The sequence below is a fragment of the Ixodes scapularis genome, unplaced genomic scaffold (genome assembly GCF_016920785.2).
Source record: "Ixodes scapularis isolate PalLabHiFi unplaced genomic scaffold, ASM1692078v2 PGA_scaffold0__279_contigs__length_252992795, whole genome shotgun sequence".
NCBI classification, from domain to species: Eukaryota; Metazoa; Arthropoda; class Arachnida; order Ixodida; family Ixodidae; genus Ixodes; species Ixodes scapularis.
The window spans coordinates 166,540,697-166,562,238 of record NW_024609835.1 but is presented as its reverse complement, the minus strand read 5'-3'; the positions used below and the strand labels follow the sequence as shown (position 1 = coordinate 166,562,238).

At 44.4% G+C, this 21,542-nt stretch overlaps 1 protein-coding gene across 2 annotated transcripts; it reads left to right on the top strand.

Annotated features, from left to right (window-relative positions):
- The first annotated feature begins 1,262 nt into the window (after positions 1 to 1,262).
- LOC8029246 lies at positions 1,263 to 19,576 on the top strand. Of its 2 annotated transcripts, XM_029970117.4 has the most exons (4): positions 1,400 to 1,493; positions 1,907 to 2,002; positions 6,228 to 6,583; positions 15,893 to 19,576. In XM_029970117.4, the coding sequence occupies exons 3-4, from the start codon at positions 6,272 to 6,274 to the stop codon at positions 16,487 to 16,489; spliced, it is 909 nt and encodes a 302-aa protein (XP_029825977.3). In that variant the 5' UTR covers positions 1,400 to 1,493; positions 1,907 to 2,002; positions 6,228 to 6,271; the 3' UTR covers positions 16,490 to 19,576. The 2 variants fall into 2 exon arrangements, with proteins under 2 accessions (XP_029825920.3, XP_029825977.3); XM_029970060.4 differs by lacking the exon at positions 1,907 to 2,002 and having other exon boundaries at positions 1,263 to 1,493.
- Positions 19,577 to 21,542: the final 1,966 nt, after the last annotated feature.

Sequence of the window (21,542 nt, the reverse complement as noted above, 5' to 3'; positions counted from 1 at the left end):
ATTAAATAAAGCAATACTGATGTTCTGTAGGGTGTCACAAAAGAAAATTTACACGGTCTTTTTTACCGCAAAAATAAACTAGGCATCGCCGAACGCTTATTCTCCGCCCAAAGGTAGAGCTAGAGGTCACAACCAGTTGCCAAAGTTTCAGCCCGATCCGATGACTTAATCAAACGTTATAAGTGATTTTCTGAAAAATTTTATGGAAAAATGGAGCCCATTTTTGCCCGTTTTCGGTTTCTGGTGCCATAGAGCCCCATGTGTTCGAAAACTCCGTCGACCGCCATTTTCCCATTGAAATTTTCAGAAAATCACGTATAACTTTTGATTAAGTTATCGGATCGGGCTGAAACTTTGGCATCTGGTTGTGACCTCTAGCTCTACCTTTGGGCGCAGAATGAGCGTTCGGCGGTGCCTAGTTTATTTTTGCGGTAAAAAAGACCGTGTAAATTTTCTTTTGTGACACCCTGTACTTAAAAAGAAAAATGTATTGTACTAGAGGTTAAAAAATGTACATACTACTCGTTTCACGGCGGAAATGGAGACCACCGCCTAAACAACGCGGAAAATATATTCCCACTTTAGCGGTCCAAACCGGTTCGAACCGTTATTTTTGCTCCCCTGAACTGAACTGGAAGCAGTAACCCGAACCGAACCTGCCGAACCGATAAAAATTTAGGTTCGATACTCTAATTCTACCTAAACATCACGTTTCTACTTCACGTCTTGTCCGTCCTTATGTTTTATGTTCTTCCCATTACTTATATCACGTTTCTGCTCTTTGAGAGAGAGAGAGAGAGAGAGAGAAGTGGTAAAAAGAAGGGAAGCCTGGAACTTATTGTGCTCTTTGAAATGGCAATGATGTTGTGCTTCAACATAAGAGAGTTTTAGTAGACAGTTCTGCATGACTCCGATAACGATACCCGATACTCCGCCACCGCCTCCCTTGCGCATGCATAGTATCGTTATCGGGGCTATCGGAGGTATCGGAACGATCTACTAAAACTCTCTATAGTTTCGGTTGCGATCCTAACTAAAACAAAATATCGTGTGGTTTCAGCACGGTTTGCCGGTGGCGATCAAAAAATAATAATTTGTTTTAAATGTTAAAATTTATGACTGCATGCTTAATTGTCCAGTCAATACAGCATGTCACGGGAGGAAACCTGGAGGTCTCGACGCCAAAACGTCTCAAACTGGCGCCATTTTACTCTATTTAGCCAGGTTTAGCGGGTTCAGAACGTTCTGGTGGCAACACTGTGCACACAATTGTTTTGTGTATTTGTTGTAGTCTCAAGTTTGGGGCGAGTCGATTTTTCGGGGCGTCCTAAAACCTCCTCTTCGTCATCGTAAACATCTAAAAGTGCCAGGGACCGGGTGTCTAGTCTTCAGATAGTCAAAGAGCAAGAAAAAAAAGAAGTTAAACGGCCTTCCCGGTTTCTCCGAGCGTCGCACTGTCGTCCGACGAGACGGCGCCGCGTCATGTAAAAAAGGTGAGATTCTTCTTTGAAGGCTCCGATCGGTGTCATGTAAGACGCCGCGACTTCTTCGTTCCGAGCCTACCTGACGTTTCCGACCTCGAGACTAGCTTTCCGGAAAGCCGCGGTTTTGTAATACGCACTATGACATTTCTTTGTTTTGTTAGGGCGCGGTGACGTCAACTTGTTGCCGACAGATTTCGAAGTAAGTCGAACGGACTCTCAGGCGCGTGGGGGTCGAAAATGCAACTGCAGCCGAGAAAGTCTTCCGCCGTTGTGTAACGGAAATTTCGCAGTGAGCGAAATTCGTCAGCGGCGTGCGGTTTGGAACCCCTTCGGTGTGGCGACTGCGGACTCGGTTCTTTGTTCGCAAAGGCTTCTTTCTGACTTGACAATTTCGGTGGCGCGCTTCGCGATGTCCTGCGCAGGAGTTTCTGCTGCGGCGGCACCTGTGACCACTCGCGTTCTCGGTGACAGCTCAAGGCGTGCGGCGGAGGACTTATTCGACGGCGATTTGAGTGCCGGTAAGCTGGTTTAGTTCCGTATCAACGTCGCTTTCCTTTTTTGTTTTGTGTCCTACGAGACTGGACCGCCGGTCGTGACTTCGCTCGGTTTGTTTGCGCCGTCTTTCCGTTTTTTCACGTGACGAGACAGTCGACGAGATACAAAAACATAAACGGAGGCGCGATCTCGTTTGTTTATCGGACTTGCCCCTTTTGTCTTTTTTGTACTTGTTTTCGACGGCGGCTGTTGACCTGATAAGGCGGTTCGGAATGCTTTAGAGGCGCGTGGTAACAGACTGCGTGTGTGTCTTGACTACAAAAAAGAGCGAAAGGGTTCGAAATTCCTGCTTACATGCTACATCACTTATCTTTCTCTCTCTCTTTCTCTCGGCGTTACGAGCGAGGGCATAATCTCAAGTTGAAGTGCGGGTACTGTGCACAAGGGCTTGGAGAGAAAGAAAAGCAGCGGACGTCTATCACAGGTCAGGGCACCTAAACGGAGAGGGGTCTTTATAAAGAAAAATAAATTCAGCCGCCCGATGCGGTCTTCTCTAACCATCCCTCTCCAATATATATATATATATATAGATATTGAGGGAGTTAGGAGACTGACAAACTGGTTAGAAGGCACGGAGTGTGGAGACACGAGCAATCTGTCTTTAAAAAGGCCCACTTCAGTATGTTCTATCGGGTGCTGCGTCATCTGTCTTAGCGACTTGTGTCAAAGCCATGACAAGTTCCAAATTATCATTTTGCACGGTGTTCATATTATTATTAATGGTCGCACAATGTTCCCCATTACATCGAATTGAAGGTGTTCAGGTTCTGAGAACAAAAACTTAGTTAACTTTTACACCAGAGGCTAAGATTGGAACGTGCCCAACGCTCTTTCTGGTTTTATGCGGTACTGCTTTAAGAGTAGTACATCTGAACTTTCCAGTTTAGAAGGATCTCCAAAGGTTGAGTGCTTGATGGAATTCTTTCGAGTTAGCTTTATGTTCTGTGTCTAAGGAAGCGATGGGAGAGCACGTGCCACAAGGAAGCAGGAAATGATTATGATGCCTAGTACAAGAAAGATTCTCTTGGAGAGAGGCCAAGAGAAAGGGAGCCATTCTTCTTACTGCAGGAAAACTGCCTGAAATTTCTGGAGCTAATCATTCTTGTACTAAATGCTCAGATATGTTTCAAGAGGTCATTTTATTGTGTGACATACTTGCATGAGGTTTTAATTGAAACATTGCGAAAGTTTTTAAGTTCCTCTTGTCCTTGCGCAGTTTTCGTGAGACAGTCGATGAAAGAGAACTTTTGTGTACACAATAGTTTAGTCTCAGTTCTAGGAAAGCAAAATGACAGAGAGCAGAGGCACATTATCAGAGAGCCACAATCAAATTGCACTCTCCTGAAACTGTTACTCTGGCATTGAGGAAGTTGCAAAACAATCTAGGCTTTGCAATGCCTTCTATCGCCTTAATCACTGTCCAAACTTTCTCTGCTTTTTACGCAGGTTGATGGGTGATAATTCCAACGTAGCGATGCTAAAAGACTTTAACGTCCTGCCTCTAACCTATTTCTTCACCCTAAGTGACGCAAGTCCTCTTGGGTATATAGAGTGCCGATGGACCTGAGCTTGTTCTATATCTGTGATAGCTAGCGTTTGCCACAGTTGCAGTCCAACCGCAAAATCCTCATCTTTTTTGTCAGTAGCCTGTAGTTATCAAATTCAAAAGACCAGTACTCCAAGTTAGACATTGGCCTAGTATATGACATTTTTGTTACATTAAAGTTAGCAATAATAGTTTTTACTTAGCTGATTTGGTGTCAACCAGAAAGAATGGGTCCAAACTTTAGAAGTCAATTTTACATTATGTATCATCAACAGGTGAGTTGGCAGTTCTATAAGAAATGCTTTAGCCATTACGGTTTTTCACACTGTGTTGGGAATAATGTGCTAAGCATTAGCAGTTTAACAATCCATCTGTGATATCAGCTCTCAAGAGCAAGGGCACACAATTTGTGTCTGTGGTTGAATGCTCAAGGAAGTATAAATTCTACACTGTGCAACACTATTAACACTAACAGAACATCTGCACTTGTTTGCATTTTACTTCGAAAATGTATAGGCAGGTGCCAATTTTTACTGCTGAGGTTAGTGCCCAAAAATGATAACTTCCCTCCATACTAGTACCGAAAAATCCAAAGAGATGCCCCACCCCTGAAAGAGAACCCACCTCAGCTTTTGGCACGAATTTCTTTATTTTCAAAACCTCCGAAAGATAGCTCGCTTGTCTAGCGCGTAGCCAGGATTTTGTTTCCAAGGGATGGGGGGGGGGGGGGGGGGGGGGGTGCGTCGCTCATGACAAAATGCTGTAGGGGGGGGGGGGGGGGGTAGAGGAGGCCCCAGCAAAATGGAAGATTTTTGGGGGGGGGGGGGGGGCACGCCCCAGGGCCCCCCCCTCCTGGCTACGTACGTGCCTGTCACTTGGACTAACTGCAGGACCCTGGCCAATGGTGACCTTGGCAGAAATGGTGTTACTTAGCCACGGCAGGAGATAAGCAAAATGTTGCTGACTGGAAAGGACGGTCCTTTTGAGTTCATTGCTCCTCCCTGTGATTACAAGTTTTGCAGGTCCCAAAATCTAAAACTAGCATTTTTTCAACTTTTTTTGATCACACACCGAAAGTTAGCCCGCTCCTTATTTTCACCTGATTTGCTTTCGATTTGAGGTGGCCTATTTCTCTGGATATTACGGTAGTTTGGATTTCAGTCTTTTGATTCTTGTAGAAAAGCAAATATTCTACAATCGCTTTTTTCTTGTAACAGCGTTGTACTGTGCACATTCTAGAACGTTGGGCGGCGATAACTGTATTTTCTGGACAGGAGTCTGCAAACTATACATATTTAAAAGCTGAAATTTCATGCAGTGCAGACTACCTAGTTATGCCTTAGTTATTTTACTGCATTAAAAGTATGTGTTATTATCATGCTAAAGTGTTATTGTGACTGTACAAGCCCATATGGCAGAAACTTACATAGCCATGGGTGTCCACAGAACTTCTTGTGGGGGGGGGTGCAGCTGCAACCTTTTCCAGACTCGCCAGAAATAGCTTTCATTTGTTCGTTTTTGTTCCCAAAAATAGTAGAATGCTTCCTTCAACACCTCAAGAAATTTTATTCGCCATAGAACAAAAAAAACAAAAAACAACAACAACAAAAAAAAGCAATTTAGTTGCCATCAGCGTCCGGAATTGCGCCTACGCAGGCTGCCACAGCCCACTGACAAAAAATCCACAGCCCAGCGCAGTCGGGCAACACTGACATACACTCTCAAAACCAGAGACGCCTGCTGTAAATCGCTTCGTTCGAGACTGCCGCTGGAAAGGTCTATAGCCATTTTTTTGTTTCCTGTCGTTCGCAGTCACTCAGGTTCCGTATCTGGTATGCAGGACGAAAAAATAATAAAACATTTTAGCCTGGATTATACAAGAAAATAGAGGTGAGGCAAAACAAGAATGTGTGAAAATCAAGCATTTTTGTAAACACCTTACAGTGGCGTGGAGATATCAAAATGATGCTTTACTGCATACCAGAAGTGATGACATTCAAGATGGCTGCGCCCTTGTGGAAAAAGTGTATAGCCGGTGACAGGTTAACGCTGTTCTGGGGAAGCTCCTCCCACCTCTTTCCACTTTAGCAGAGCAAACGTGTTCGCTCTGCTAAAGTAGAAAGAACTGGGAGGAGCTTCTCCTGAACTCTTCACTGACACTAGTACCTTTACGATATGACCACCGTAAAGGTACTACTATAACTGACCAGACCATATATTTCTCGGGTGTGTTTGTTACGGGCGTCCTATGCATATAAACATATAGCAAGCTTTGTAATATTATATTTGAATTTGCAGTCTTGAAGGCTTAGAAATTTGTTGAATTGAATGGCGCTTACAGCCCCAGAAACATGCGGTTTCGACACATCTTCTTTGGTTGTCAGAACGGCTGAAAAGCCCAAGAGTTTATCGAACTCTTCGAGTTTTGTTCCAGTCTTGCAAACAATAGACTGCAAGCCATGCAGTGGAGCTCATCTAGAGGGAAGTTGTTTCGTTTCGCTGTCATTCTATGGTCCACATTGTAAGATTCTTTGAGGAATGTCTGAGATGGAGAAAAGTCTCTGCACCTCTCAAGGTCCCCAAAAACCCCAAACTGTCGTTGGGGAGGGTACAAACCGTGCATCGCGATGCCGCCATTGCAGAGTGCTCCCATCCGCTGTCTTGGCTGGGCATTGCGTGGGCGCCGATGGAGACCGCCAGCCTGCTGTTGCGCACCCAGTGGGGTCTGCTGGAGACGCTGAACGAGCGGGTGGAGGGGGCCGCTGAGCGGGGGGAAGCCATGCTGGTGTTGTTGAACCAGCTGCTGTTCCTGATGCTGTGCGACCGCTGGTTCTGTCCCGGGGACCGGCTGACGGGCCTCTACACGCTGCTGTTCTACATCATCCTCTGCTACCTGTGCCACTACGTGGGGAACCTGCTCAACGTCCGGGGCTACAGCCCCTACGTCCATGTCTCTGACCAGTCCAAGATACGCCACTTGGCCATGAGCGTTACCAAGGTGAGGGGGGTGGGAGGGGCACTCATACTGTTGTGTCTAGGACGGAAAAGAAAGGGTTAAAGTCTTTAGGCTGAAGCACGCAAAAGGTCAGTCGTGCTAAGGAGACAGCGTTAGGGAAATCCAGCTGCAGGCTAAGATCTCCGAGTGGCCTCAGTTAATCCTCAATTTCTTACTTGGACATCCTTCAATCTCTTTCTCAGTGGTCTGGGATGTAAGACCGTAACATTAAACTTTTTAGCTGCGCCAAATTTTTAAATAAAGGGGGGAAAAAGTGTTATGAATGTGGTTTTCACTGCGTGTTTCATGGCTTGGCAGGCATCTGACAGGAATATAACCCTTTTTATTATCAAACTAATTACCTAAAATTCATTATTTAACTTTTAAAAATTGTAATTAGGATGTATGTTTGTATTACAAAGCTTGAGACGGTCGTATGCCAAGACTATATTATTTTGCAGAATTTACGTATCCAGCCCCTGTTCCGAGATATCTGCCCCTGAATTTTCTACTTAATCCCACCTTTTATCCGCTCAATCTGGCAAACCTGCAAAATTAAGCACTATTAGCTTCAAGTGGGATTGATTGGAGCACTGCGATATCTCGATGGTGACTTAGTGACAAGTATCGTTTGATGAAGTCAGGTATTTTCTCTGCTTTGCTTTGCTGCTTTAGTGTGTAGCAGCAGAAACTGTTTGATAAGTGTATTTTGTTTTTGCTATTACGCAAAATGTGCGTAAAACAAAACCTAAAAACAAATCTGAATATGGCAAGTGAAACAGTCGAATGTTATGTGTAAGGTACGATGGAATCCTATGATCGCTTCATGGCCGCCAACACCGCTTGGATACTTCGCTGTGGAGACCAACAATCGTACCTCTACATGCTCTTCGTGCACTTCCTGGCTTCAAGCAGCAGACGAAAGGAAATAAGTAATCAAAACTACAATTCTCGGTGAAGTCCGCTAGATTCACAGATTCCAGAAGCAATGCCAACAATCCCAACAACTTCAGTTGTTTCTCAAGTCGGTGGGAAGACCTAGCAAGGTGGGTTGGAAGGCTTAGCATGGTGCTCGACACTCGCCGCCTACGACCAGCAGCCTCATTGAAGGAACGCTGACAGGGTATTTATGCTTGCCTAGGTTTTTATTCATACATGACATATGAGAGCCCAACTACCCAGAACACAATCTGCGGCTCGAAATTAGTTTTCTCTCTGTCCCAAAACCGCCGATAGAGAACTGGCCGGTTTGAGTTCGGGGCGCTCACTCTTCTCCGCGGTCACATGAGTTTTCTATGGTTTAGACACAACCCCCAAAGATCATCAGTCGTGAGTCGTCCGAGGCCCACACTCAATGCTAGAAATGGACAAAAAATATGATACCCATTTTTTGTGGCTTCTATATAATTGCAAATACGTTGATAGGAAAAAAAAAAAAGAAAAAGAAAGTTGCACAGCGACCTGATTTTTTATATCTTTCTCTATATTTCTTCTTCCTCCCCAGTCCAGTTTCAGTTTCAAGCAGCTGCCTTTCTTGACCTTACTAAAATTTTGGGTAGTGTCAGTGTTCTTTTAAATAAATATGTTCATGTGACTTCCCCATTTTTTAGTGGACTTGTATTGTGTAAGCGAGTCTTTATCTCTTTCTTGATCCCACACTTGTCAATTCTATTTGTTACTTTCTTTGATGTTAAGCTCAAATAAACACGCTATAGATTACCCTCGCATCATGTGGTACGTACACTTTATGTTTTTGTGTGACTCCCTAAAATTAAATGGGCAAACCACAAAGAAAAAAAAGAAAAAGGTGATCAAAATGCCAAGTGTAACGCCTGGTCGGCCATCGTCGCGATTGGTTTCTATTTTGTCTGCCTGCCTGTTTCCGACAGGCCGAGAAAAAGAAAACTCACTCCGGAAATCATGCCATCGGAGAATCAACCTGTTTGGTCACTTGACAAGCCTCTGAAGCCATGACGATGACTGATTTGGTCGTTGTCAGCACGATAACATGAAACTGGGTCCTGTTCTGTAGGTCATGATGCCACTGTTGTCGCGCTGCTTGTGCTTAATTTTGACGGGAAGTACAGCGGAAGAATCGGGTCATATACAAACCCCAAATCTCGTTCAAATTAACCAGTTGGGCATGAATTGTGAACGATACACCTCAACCTACATACTACCAACGAAGTGCAGAAGTGGTCACGTGATACTTGTTAGTGCATCACGACAAGGAGCTGCCAGGTGGCACCACTCCTTCTTCTCAAGGCTAATAGCCGATCTTTGCTACATTAGCCAGATAAAAGTGCAAAATTCGGGGACGAGTACAGTCGCTGACCGATTTTCCGGGCTCTGAGGAAACCCCGAAGATGTCCGAATAATCAAAACGGTTTGAAAAATCGGGGATGGAACTGCCGCCAGTTGTGCCGCTGTGCGCCTAGTGACTTTTCATGCACCACACTGATACAAAAGTGTAAATAAGAACAAAATTGCGCCAAGGTGCGCCCAAACTGAAATTATAAACGAGCCTCGTTGAAATTAGCCGTCTCGCAGTTTCTGTTGGCGACATTGTTACCGGATCTTCTGGCCCAAATGGGACGCCAGTGGATTTGAATCTAAAAACCTGTATCTGAAGGCTGCTGCCTCCAACGTTAGCTGCCGTTGCTGCATGCTCACCATTCTTTTCTGAAGTCCTGGAGTCGCTTCATCTGGAAGATCTGAGTAGTGGAGCAAATTTGTACCGCGGCCCCATGCAGAAAACATGGGAAAAAAAACAACCAAGTAAGCTGTGAGGCGTATGACGGAGCAAGAAATGAGCTGCCAGATCGTGGTTGCACTTTGAAGCGATTGTGCAGTGATGTCACGAAAGTACCTTTGAACCTTTGACAGCAGACTTGCTGCAAACTGTGAAGAAGTCTCATAAAGTTTAGACAGAAAGACTTAAGGTCCAAAAGCAAGACGTCAAGAGGCATAAGAGGAAGAACAGTGATGCGAGGGAAGTGAGTACGAAGAGAGCTCGTCTTCGATAAGAAGAGTAGTACAATTTGAACAGCGCATCTGTCCGCGGACTATGCTTGAGCACGCGCAATCAATAGTTAAATCAAGACTGAAAAAGAAAAAAAAAGAGATGGAGAACATTGAGTCTGGACAAGCGCTATCAGCGGATGCTAGTGCGGTACTGACTCAGAATCTAGAAAAACGTGTCTTCGTCAGCAATTGATAAAGTCTCAATAGATTTATATGTACCAGGGCATTTATTATCTTATTCTAGTCTCTGAAGAATGAAAGAGCATTTTTGTACCTGCATTTTGTTTTTCGGTGCACCTTACTAGTCAATGCTGAGCAATGAAAGCTATTTGTACCAGTTTATATTTACCTCTTTACAAGTTGGTTTTATCACGTGTCACACTGTCATGCGCAGTTTTGCTTCATATGTTTTGTGTACTTAATTTTGTGAAAAATATTTGCAGCTAAAAAGTTTGTTGAGGCTATTGTTAAGTTTGCATGGAGTTACCTGCATGCCATATTTTTAGTTTTGAAAACCAGCCGACATTTAGCCTCTATTTTAATATTCTTAAATCTCGTGTACTGCTCCCAACTTGCTGCAAGACCTCGTTTTTGCTGCTCCCAGCCTGCTCCAAACTATAGCTTTTTCTGCTTCCATGGTTGCTCCAAAGCTGCTTTGCCCAGTTCCATCCCTGAAAAATCGATTTCAGCCAAAATATCAAATTTCCGCGCATATTTCGTTGTGTATTGGCCACTTTCCTCTTGCTCAATGTCAATATTAAGTTCTCGTGCAACTTCCGCTTTATATTTTTCACTTTTTACTTGTTTGTTGATCTGGTTGATCACAGTGCTGCGCTTTGTTGGCACAAACTGCGAAGCTGAAGTTGGCGTCACTGTTTGGAGACAACGTTTAGTCTACCAAGCTCGCTTCAATACTAATCCTATCGGCAGAAAACCTTTGTGCTCAAGCAACACAAGAACGGCAGACGGCCGCTCTCCTCAAGGTTGCACTAAAAAAACACGGACCACAGGAAGAGCCGGAAGAATGGGCAGACCGCGGCCATGTTGGCTATAGCGGAACCAGAAAACCCAACTATAGTCTCAACCCAGCTTGTTTATTTCATAGGACGTGGTATCGAGGCTACAGGGCAAAATCAAAACAACCAAAATGGCGGTGACTAAGCTCTCTGCGCTATTGCGGCGGCTTTCACGCGATAGCGCAAAAGTCATGCAAATTATGTCCGAAATATTGAGCAATAAGTTTTATGGTGTCCGAAATTTCGGTCAAAATTATACATTAACGGTTTCTGCGAAAACGTCCAAATAATCAAACTTGTCCGAAAAACCGGTCGGCAACTGTATTGCGGAACACGTGTTGGTAACGCAAATTCTACTAAATGGAACAGTCTTGGCATACGACCGCCTCATAGCTTGTAATAAAAACAAACATATACTGTAAACGACTAAATTTTTGCGGGAACATAATTTTCGCGAATTTCGTGAATAGCCTTCAGTTCGCAAAAAATACGTCCCGCGAACAATTCGGGCTATATGTGAACACTACGGAAGCTACACTCGATTCGCGAAAATTAGAACCCGCAAATAATTTCACACTTCAGCTTTTGTGCGATTCGCGAAAATTTGAGCCTGCGAAAATTAAGTCGTTTACAGTATCCTTATTCCAGTAATCCAAAATTAATTAATTTACTTTAGTTAACTAGTCTGAAAATAGTGATGGTTATATTCCCATCTCATGTTTGCCGAGCCATATAAACCTGCAGCGGAAACTGCGTTCATAAGATGTTTCCCCCTTTGTTCAAAAATGTGGAGTACGGTAGCTAAAAAAAAAGCACCCAGTGTAAAGAAAAGACCGAAAAAGCTATTTACGGGGTATAATTTTTCGGAAGGAATTCCCAGTCTGTTGATTGGTTGTAGTACGTCGCACAGGTCTTTCCCAAAAACTTCATTATGTGAAATGGCCTTAAGAAGTTGTTTCAAGAATTTTTTTACTTATTTATGTGTGAAGTATCCTCTTATGGCTGTCATTATGGCTTTATAGCTTCCTCTGCCACTATTCGCTTACTCAAGACCTTCCTCAATTTGTAAGAGCTGTCCAAGCTGTCCCTGGCAAAGTCTTGCAGTTTCCAACTCAGCTTCATAATGCTAATGGCAAATATGAGAACAATGGTGATGAGAGTATTTTATAAGCATCTTTATGTTCACTTCTGCTTTTGTCACCCATTTTTGCTGTTTTTTCCTGCTTGTCACTATGGCTCACCAACTAATCCAACTTCATGCTTTGTACTAGTTTATGTTGATACAGATTTACATCACAGGTCTTACATACTCGCATGACCCTATTTTTATGGCTCTCATCGTCTATGTACACTTTTGGGACATATGAAGGTAGACAGGGGTTCATTATTGTTTTGCATGCATGCAGTGCAACAGCATTCCGAAAAAGTTATTCTGTACAGTGGCATGCTGCTGCTCAGCCCAGTTTCCACTATGAAAGCTTGCAGCAGCAGTGCAGAGCTGCTGCTTCATGGCATTGCCTGCATGGCAGGGAGGAGCAGGCCCATTCGTCGTAGTTGAATTGGTCAAAGCGAACATCTCGTCCCAGGTGAACCCATAGGAGGAAAAAGTAATAGACATCACCTTTTTTGGTCTTTAAAATTCTCGTCACATTTATTTTCTTGTTTACAGCTTGTCAGCATGACAGGATTTAATTTAATTGTAATTGCAAGGTTGGTCTTTTGTGTTTTTGTCTTGTGGCATCTTTTTGTTAATTGCTGGCTCTGGCAAAAAATTAACATCTTGACAAAAGTCCTAACAGTATTTTAAAGGTGCATGTTTGTCACCGCATTTTCGGACTGCCGTATGGCTGAATGGTGTGCAATCAAGTGAAGTCCACCAAGGACCAGCATGGTGCACAATGCTTTTGTAAGTTACTCAAAAGCAATCGGGTTTATGAAAGATGTTTGCATATCTGGATACCAACAGATTTCCGGATTTTCCACTGTACATTCAGGCCTACATGCACAGCCTGCATTGATAATGCTGTTGTTTGATTTTGAATTTGCAGTAAACTCATCACCAGTGGTAATCTGTTTCCTCAAGCACGGGTCCTGGGGTGCTCTTTTGTCAGGCTGTCCTGACAAAGAATTGCTTTGTCAGGCTGTTTACTGGAAACTTGGCATGCTAGGATTTCAGGCATGTTAAAAAACCGGCAAGGATTTTCCAATTTTGTTAGGTGTATATCGCATTTACACTATTGTAAGTCGACCCCCAGCCCCCCCCCCCCCCCCCCCCCTCCCCCCCACACTGCTCATCAAGAAAAAAAAAAACAAAAAGCTTTACATGCACATTTTACTGCGAGGACGTGAGAACGGCAAAGTATCTGTTTTAGGATGCCGAGCCTCCAACACGTGATCGATGCCTTCTGGCGTGCTTTGGCTGCACATGCACGCGCCAGGTGCATGAGATGCCCAGGCGTTATCGAAACTAGGAAGTTCACGCTGGAGGCGGGACAACTGAAGCAGCTCCCTGTCATTCTCACTCCATCCGCGACTAGGCTACAACTTGTCCGCACTGGTGATGTCAGTCCCGTCATCATCACTGCCACGTTCTCGAGGCACGTCGTCGGCGTGGTCTAACGAAATCTCACACTTCGCAAATGATCAACCGCATCTTCTGCGCTTGCTCAGCGATCGCGTTGGACGTCACGGGTAGGGACCGATTGCACACTTTGGCGTTGTATGTTCCAAGCCTGACCTCCAACTCCGGAAGGCATCCCCACCTATACAGACTTTGGACTGCTGGACTGCGGAAGCCTCTTTGTTTGCCGTCACATCCCGCATCACTGCAGACTCTACTGGAGCATCACCCGCTCCGATGGGTCGAACTTGCGTCCACCAGCGCACTTGGTTGCTTCTGAGTGAAGAATGGCCATAAACGAGCACCGAAAACCTAAAGTGCCCGGATGAAGCTTGTCAACACAAAATAAACATAGTTAGCGCTCCAGCATGATCTCGACACTCGATCAACTAGAGATACAGTGCCTCTAGATCAAACAATGTGCGACCGTGAATCGCGCGAAACACTGCGGAGGGAAGCAGCGGGGTGAGTGAGCCGTGAGGCTGTTCCAGCGGCCTCTGGAGTTGACAGAGTGACTCATACAAGAAGTGCCGCCACTCCCCGGGAGTCTGGCGTGCCGTGCGCTGTTCACCGCCATATATTCGGGTTAATTTGCGAATCGCTATCAATAATACTCATTCGCGAAAATAAAACAATAATTAATTTGTGAAATGATCGCACAGAATAGTGCAGTGCTAGAGGTACAATTGGCTGACCTCGTAACAAGCCGAGGTGTTTATGATATCGCGATTGTTACGTTTTTGCCGGCGGCGTAATGCTTTGGTTTGATTATAAGTCGACCCCCCCACTTCAGATTTTCAAAAATTGAAAAAAGGGTCGACCTACATTCGTGTAAATATGGTATTTGCTTTGAAATTAACAGTTATACTGACACAGATAATGTAAACTCTATCGGAAGTGTAAACATTGCCGATGCTGTCATTTTTGCCAGCAGTCAAAATTTGCATACTCTGGAAATGTCACTCACACCAGATCCTATCATTTGAAATTGCATAGTGGCATACATAACCAGTTCAGATCAATAATTCATCAATGTTAATTTAAAGAACAATGAAAAACTCATCTTTACCAAGTAAAAATGTCTGACAAAGTGGATGAGTGACTGGTTATCTGCTGCTACGACTTTGCTGTGTACCACACAGCATATAAAGATTTGGCTTCATGTAGCAAATGAAGAAAACTAAATATGTACAAGCAAGCTCCAAAACAGAGAATGATCAACCCTACTTACTTGGTAGACATGGTTTGGTCTATTTAGCTTTGTGAAACTGCCAACATCAACAAAAAGAACAAAAATAAAATTGATTGCTCAGCTTGACTGGTGGTTGAGGCCTTCGGGGACCCCAAAGGGTTCGTGGACCCTCATTTGAGAGCCACTGCATTAGGACCAGTGTGTCGAACCGAAAAAAATACGGGTTCGGTTACGGTTCAGGTTCAGGTAAATTTATTTTGTTCCGGTTCAGTTCCGGTTCGATTAATTCGATCCGCGAACCGGTTCGGGGCGCTGAACCGGTTCGCGAAATGGTTCGGAAATTATAAATGACAAATTGCAACATCAAAATAAATTACAAATAAAACATCTGAAATTAGCACATACGAAACTGGATACATCGTAGTGTAAGGCTCAGGGATTTCTACCAGGAATGGTTTCTTTATGTGCACTCAAAGGTTACCTCACCGACGTTTACGCATTCGGACTTCATCTAATTGGGTCCGACGCAGTAGCTGTAAAATCCGCGACCTCCTTACAAGCCCACTTACAAGTAGAACTCGCTAACTATCTCGCCACCTCGGCGTGTAAGCAATTGAAGGAACAGTGGGGAGAAAATACAGTTTTCTTTATTTGAGCTAGCCTTCGGTAACTCAAATTATACCCTTAAAGAAGTTTTCATTAAACAAGATACGGAATATGAAAAACACTTCACCGAACGCAACGCCAGAAGGACGTAATAGGATAAATATTAAAATTGAGGAGTTCGCTGTCTCACAAATATGTTAGCTTCTAAGTGCCTATACGAAACCGGATGCATTACTATGAAACTCCACAGCCTTTTCTTTTCTCATTCCGATGGAAGCAAGCTTCAAGAACTCGCGCGTTCTAGAAACGCGTCATGAAATGAGCACACAGCAGCATTTAGGATTTACGAGATTGTAGAAAAATAAAATCCCGTGACGAGATTTTTTTTTTTTTTTTGCACAGCCTTTTAATTCTCTTTCTTCCGTGCAAGCCGCGACAAGCGCAATACTGGTTCCTATGTCAAGATTCATGGATGCAGCGTTTATATTCCTAAGACTGAGTGGAGAAGAAAAATATGTAAGCGAGGTGTGTGTCAGTTGACGGCACTTAAAAAACAAATGGCATTGATAGCACATTCATTGTCAACAGTGCGTGGTCGAACCGTTTTGACATGAGCCGGTAACCGTTATTTTTTTTCCGGTTCAGTTCCGGTTCGGGTTCATCGCGATAACAATATAACGGTTCGGGTTTGGGTTCAGTTCCGGAGAAAATACCGGTTCGGTTCCGGTTCGACACCCTGATTAGGACATAACAGAGCGCGGTAACCTTGACAAGTTTCTAACGCTGTCAGTGCTAGGTGAGTACAAGAGTATGAAGGGACCTTGCTCATCTGCCCTCCTTTTCTGTCTTCTTAGATGGTACTGGACCTGACAAAGGGAGTGACGGTCGTCATCACGGTGGTCTTCATGCTGCTTGTCCTTGGCCTCGAGCAAGGCCTGGAACACTTTAGCCCCACCTGGACGTATGTCCTGCTCACAGCCCTCTACTTCTGCCTCACGGAGCGCATCTGCCAGGACAAGGTCCCCATGGTGCTCTCCTGGCTCCATCTGGAGTTCCTGGAGAACCTCGAAACCCTGTGGGCCCCCGTGCTCTGCAAGCTGGCCACCTCGCTCAGCTCGCTGCTGATGATAGTGGCCGTGTCCTTCTGGTGCAGTGGCAAGGGGGGCTGGGGTCTCTGCCTGCTGGCAAGCTACATCAATGTCTACCTAGGCCTCAAGGCAATGGACAGACACCTCAAGGTCCTTCTTCAGGAGAGGGGCCAACTTGGCAGGTTTCGGTTTGCGACCAAGCAGGAGCTTGCCAACTTTGACGACGTCTGCTCGGTGTGTCTGCAGAGGATGACTCTGGCCAGGGTCACTCCCTGCCGGCACCTGTTCCACGGCGACTGCCTGCGGAGAAGCCTCAAGGACAGGAGCACCTGTCCCATGTGCAAGCAGGACCTCTGGTGCTGACTGCTGTTGTGGGTGCCACTTTTTGCTTTGTGGTGTGCATCTCCGGTGGGAAGCCAGGGTTGTCTGGTGACCATGGGATCTTAACGTGGACTGTCGGAGGGGGGACAAACATTGTCGGTGCCGGTCAGTGTGGCAATGCAATAATTTGGCCCCCTTGTGTCTTACTGCTTTCAAAGCCACCGTTTTAGTTGCTGCATGGTCTTCTCTTGCAAGTTGAAACAGTCTTGAACTTTGGCAGTGCCCTTCTTCTGTCGACTGTGGTGCGAGAGAGGAGCATTGCTGACGGTGCCCTTATGGTGCAGCAGTGATTCAGGTTCCCACGATCCATTTTATGGTTGCTATTTTCGTACCTGGCAGGTATATTTTATTGAGTCAGAAAGATTAATGTGCACATGCTGCAGATGGTAGAACAACCAAGGAACTGTGTTGACAAAGGTTTAGACATTGTGTGTGTCTCTCTACTTTTATGGCAGCTGCCAAATTTCTTTTGTGCCGGTGTCTTTACGTCTAGCGCAGTGCTATCATTTCTGGCACTATTAATGCTGTGACAATACTGAGCCCGGTATTTCATGCACTTTGCATCGTCTGCTTTTCCTGAAAATTATTTATTTTAAAACTGGAATTACAGTGCCTAGAGAAAACTTGGCAGTCCATAAAACTGAAGTCAGGTGGGATTGTGACCGTGTTTCTATGGTACAGCCAACTTGACTAGGGCCCCCGGTGACATAGCTACATAACCTAGTAGAATCGCTATCACATTTTGTGTTTTTGTGCATTGAGGTTCTATTTTGCCCCATGTGAGCAGAGTTCTTAAATGCTAAAGCATTCATAACATGACCTGGCAATTGTTCAGTCTTTTTTCAGCATCTGCAATTTGATTGTGATGCTTTTCTATTGACCTTGTACCACTTAAGTGTACCAAACATTATATACCTTGTTTTAGTGGTAGGAGACAACGCTGTCCAAAGTATAGATGCAGGTGCATCATCCTGAGGAATCCTTGAGCTGCACAGATGCTGTTAAGGTCGATTCTTGATAATTCAAAACTTGTGGGGACAGGGAAATGCTTCTAACTAGGTGCACTCCGAACTTAAAAAAAAAAAAAGAAAGCAAAAAACACTGGAGCTGTTTTTTGTTTTTGGTGCTCACCGGGAGAAGTTAATTTTTGCGTGCCTCTGCTAACGGATACGTGCAGCATTTCGCTAACAAAGATTCAGAGTGTTAACTATGCTTTGCAAATCGCAAACCGTTATTGGGGGGCCTTCAGCAGTTTCTTCACCAAAAAATATATAAAATTGTAGTCCACGGTGTCGCAAGCAGTTTCTTTGTTGGCAGCAGTTGGCCACTCGGCACGGAAAGCGACATGATTGTTCCTAGGCCTAACCACTTGCATGATGTGCCTTCCCAAAAGACTACACACCACTGCATGTTTGTTACCATCAATTTATTCGATGGACAAAACATCTCGTAGGGCTGGGTCATGCCTCAAACCAAGCTTTGTTGGCCGTACGTGCTGCGCTCGCTTCCATAATTTTTGTGGGAACGACACCTCTATGCACGTGCCTGTAGCCATGCTGGCACTGCCTGGGCTTGGCCTGGCCCCTGAATCGGCTTGGCCGCCCAGAGACTTACTTGCGCACCGCGCTTGTTGCCCCTTTTCCGACTGTGCACATGGTTGGTAAAAGCGATAAAGTGTACATTGGTGCGATTTAAGCTGGGTCAGCATAATCTCAAAGCTTTTTTGCATGCTTTCGAGTTGCCGGACTTCTCGAGCATGTTATAAAACCCTTTGTAGCAACCAGTCCTAAAGGTTAAACTTCCAATTACCACACATTTTTTACCGTATACTCGTATGTGTAATTACCAGGACCACACCCCTGCTTTGAATGAACAGAAAATTGGAATATACCGACTATAATTTACTGAGAGTCGGGGGGGGGGGGGGGGGGGGGTATAAGCAAAGTTTTTTTTTAAACCTGTGCACTTGCACCACTACATTCCACAGCATTGTCTACTATCTGAACAGGGACTGCAAGAACATCATACTTGACAGCAGTTTTGCCTTTCGTATGGAAACTAGGGTCAGTGATGATCGAGATGACAATCATTATCTGCATAAAGCATTACTTAATATTTCCAGTTTGCAAACTCCCGTAGACACATGCTTGCAGAAGATGACCCATCCCCAATGTTCTCCACTAGTTCATTGACGAGCTACACTTCTTGCATGCTGCAGCAGCTCTGAACAGTTCTTGCAAGACACACCATAGGCGTGAAGGAAGTTGGTGACAGACGTTGAGGTGGAAGGGGGACTGTGTTTTGGAAGAGTTGGCCGTCTGTGTTGATCTATTTACGTTTACATATCTCATTATTTGCCTGGGTTCTCATTCTGCCCTTAGAACAAGAACATTAAAAAACAAACTAGAAATGGCTTAAGAAGTACAATCTGGTCCTATGTGAAACTGAAGCACTAGGCAAATGCACCTCAAAATGTCACGGGTCACATGGCGCAATGCAAGTCCGAGATCACTGGTGCAGAAATTGTGCGGCAGGCTGCAAGGTCATGATACCACAGAATTCTGTCTTGCCACATCGGCCGATTCGACGTGCACATGTCTGGTGCCTTAGTCATCGCATTATTTGCGCATCCTTTCGGTGGGATAAGCATAGACTATTATTTCTTGTTATTGATTAGCAATACTCAGTGTTACACCAGTGATCCCTGGATAGCGAGGCTATTTTTTTTAAACAAGCATTTGTAAAAACATTGGGCTTCATCCTACTTGTTTCGACTACTACTTTTCATGCATGTTGGCGAGAGTTTTCTTTGCCCAAAACGAGGCCCCCTCTTTTTCCTTGTATAGCATGGTTCGGCAGTTTACCATAACGTGCAGATAGCTCTTGGACACGCAGTTTTAACTACAATCAACTGATTGAAGAGCAACATCCAGATTTGTGAATGATTGCTGCAGAGTTCTAGCATCAATACAAACCTGTTAATTTATTGCTTCTGAAGCCCCATGCTACAATAGCTCTACATAGAAGTGCTACTACGTAGGACTTTGTGCAATAAATGAGTGAACATTAGCTACCTACTTGTGGGCTCTTTATTTACACCTGTGTTCACTATTGGTGGTGCCCTGCTCATGACTTCACAACCAGGGGTCCAGAATTATCCTTAATGGCCGTCATCTTGATAACTGATCCTCACTTGAAAATGTGAAGCCTAACAGTGTAAGCGAGGAGCATGCTGGAAGCTTGTAGTCGTCTTGGGATCAAGAGAAAGATCAAAAATGGCATTTTAGCATAATTCCTAATTTCATCCTATTCAAGACAAGGCAGGTTTTCGGCCAATAGACCTTTTGCTAAATTACCCAAGCATCGAGGAGAATGCTGGAAGTCTAAATAATAGAGTTATAATGTACGCTAGAGGTTCAACTGGCGCAGTGTGTCGAACCGAAAAAAATATGGGTTCGGTTACGGTTCAGGTTCAGGTAAATTTATTTTGTTCCGGTTCAGTTCTGGTTCGATTAATTCGATCCGCAAACCGGTTTGCGAACCGGTTCGGAAATTATAAGTGACAAATTGCAACATCAAAATAAATTACAAATAAAACATCTGAAATCAGCACATACGAAACGGGATACATCGTAGTGTAAGGCTCAGGGATTTCTACCAGGAATGGTTTCTTTATGTGCACTCAAAGGTTACCTCACCGACGTTTACGCATTCGGACTTCATCTAATTGGGTCCGACGCAGTAGCTGTAAAATCCGCGACCTCCTTACAAACCCACTTACAAGTAGAACTCGCTAACCATCCCGCCACCTCGGCGTGTAAGCAATTGAAGGAACAGTGGGGAGAAAATACAGCTTTCTTTATTTGAACTAGCCTTTTTTCATTAAACAAGATGCGGAATATGAAAAACACTTCACCGAACGCAACGCCAGAAGGACGTAATAGGATAAACATTAAAATAGAAGAGTTCGCTGTCTCACAAATATGTTAGCTTCTAAGTGCCTATACGAAACAGGATGCATTATTATCAAACTCCACAGCCTTTTCTTTTCTCATTCCGATGGAAGCAAGCTTCAAGAACTCGTGCGTTCTAGAAACGTGTTATGAAATGAGCACGCAGCAGCATTTAGGATTTACGAGATCGTAGAAAAATGAAATCCCGTGACGCGATTTTTTTTTTTTGCACAGCCTTTCAATTTTTTTTTTTCCATGCAAGCCGCGACCAGCGCAATACTGGTTCCTATGTCAAGATTCATGGATGCAGCGTTTATATTCCTAAGACTGAGTGGAGAAGAAAAATATGTAAGCGAGGTGTGTGTCAGTTGACGGCACTTAAAAAACAAATGGCATTGATAGCATATTCCTTGTCAACAGCGCGTGGCCAAACCGTTTTGACATGAGCCGGTAACCGTTATTTTTTTTCCGGTTCAGTTCCGGCTCGGGTTCATCGCGATAACAATATAACGGTTCGAGTTCGGGTTCAGTTCCGGAAAAAATACCGGTTCGGTTCCGGTTCGACACCCTGAACTGGCGCTAGTGTCTATGCGACTTTCGTGATGCTAATTGAAGCAGACAGCAAGCAGTCTACTTTTGCGGTGCTCCTGCGCATTCCTATGGGAAAACGTGGATCCATTTTGCCCCTTTGCCGAAAAATATCACGGAACACTGGTTATTTGGGTCGTACCGAATAGTATGTACCTTGATTAACACTAACGTGCAATTGCTTTAGTGAGCGCATTTTTTTTTCATCAGTGAACGATGTTTAACTTCGCTACATTTCAGTCCCAAACGTGTGTTCTGCAGCAGGTGTGTAAAAACAAGCGACGATTATAAGCGAAATAACAATCGAAAGGAATATAGTGTGTTCAAGGCTCGCCAGCATTCCGGTGACGCTTATATAGTGATAATATGCCAATCTGTCACTATATGAAAGTGACCCCGTCGTCATGAGCGGATAAAAACTTTCAAAACGTAGAGCATGAAGTCCGTGGGCTGTGAAAGGTGTCTCTTCGTATTATTTTCTCTGCTGGGGAGCC

Excerpts from the sequence above, each read along its gene's own strand:
- LOC8029246 (XM_029970060.4), top strand. The coding sequence starts at position 6,272 with ATGGAGACCGCCAGCCTGCTGTTGCGCACCCAGTGGGGTCTGCTGGAG. Across the intron at positions 6,584-15,892 it reads TGGCCATGAGCGTTACCAAG|ATGGTACTGGACCTGACAAA; the intron begins GTGAGGGGGGTG and ends CTGTCTTCTTAG.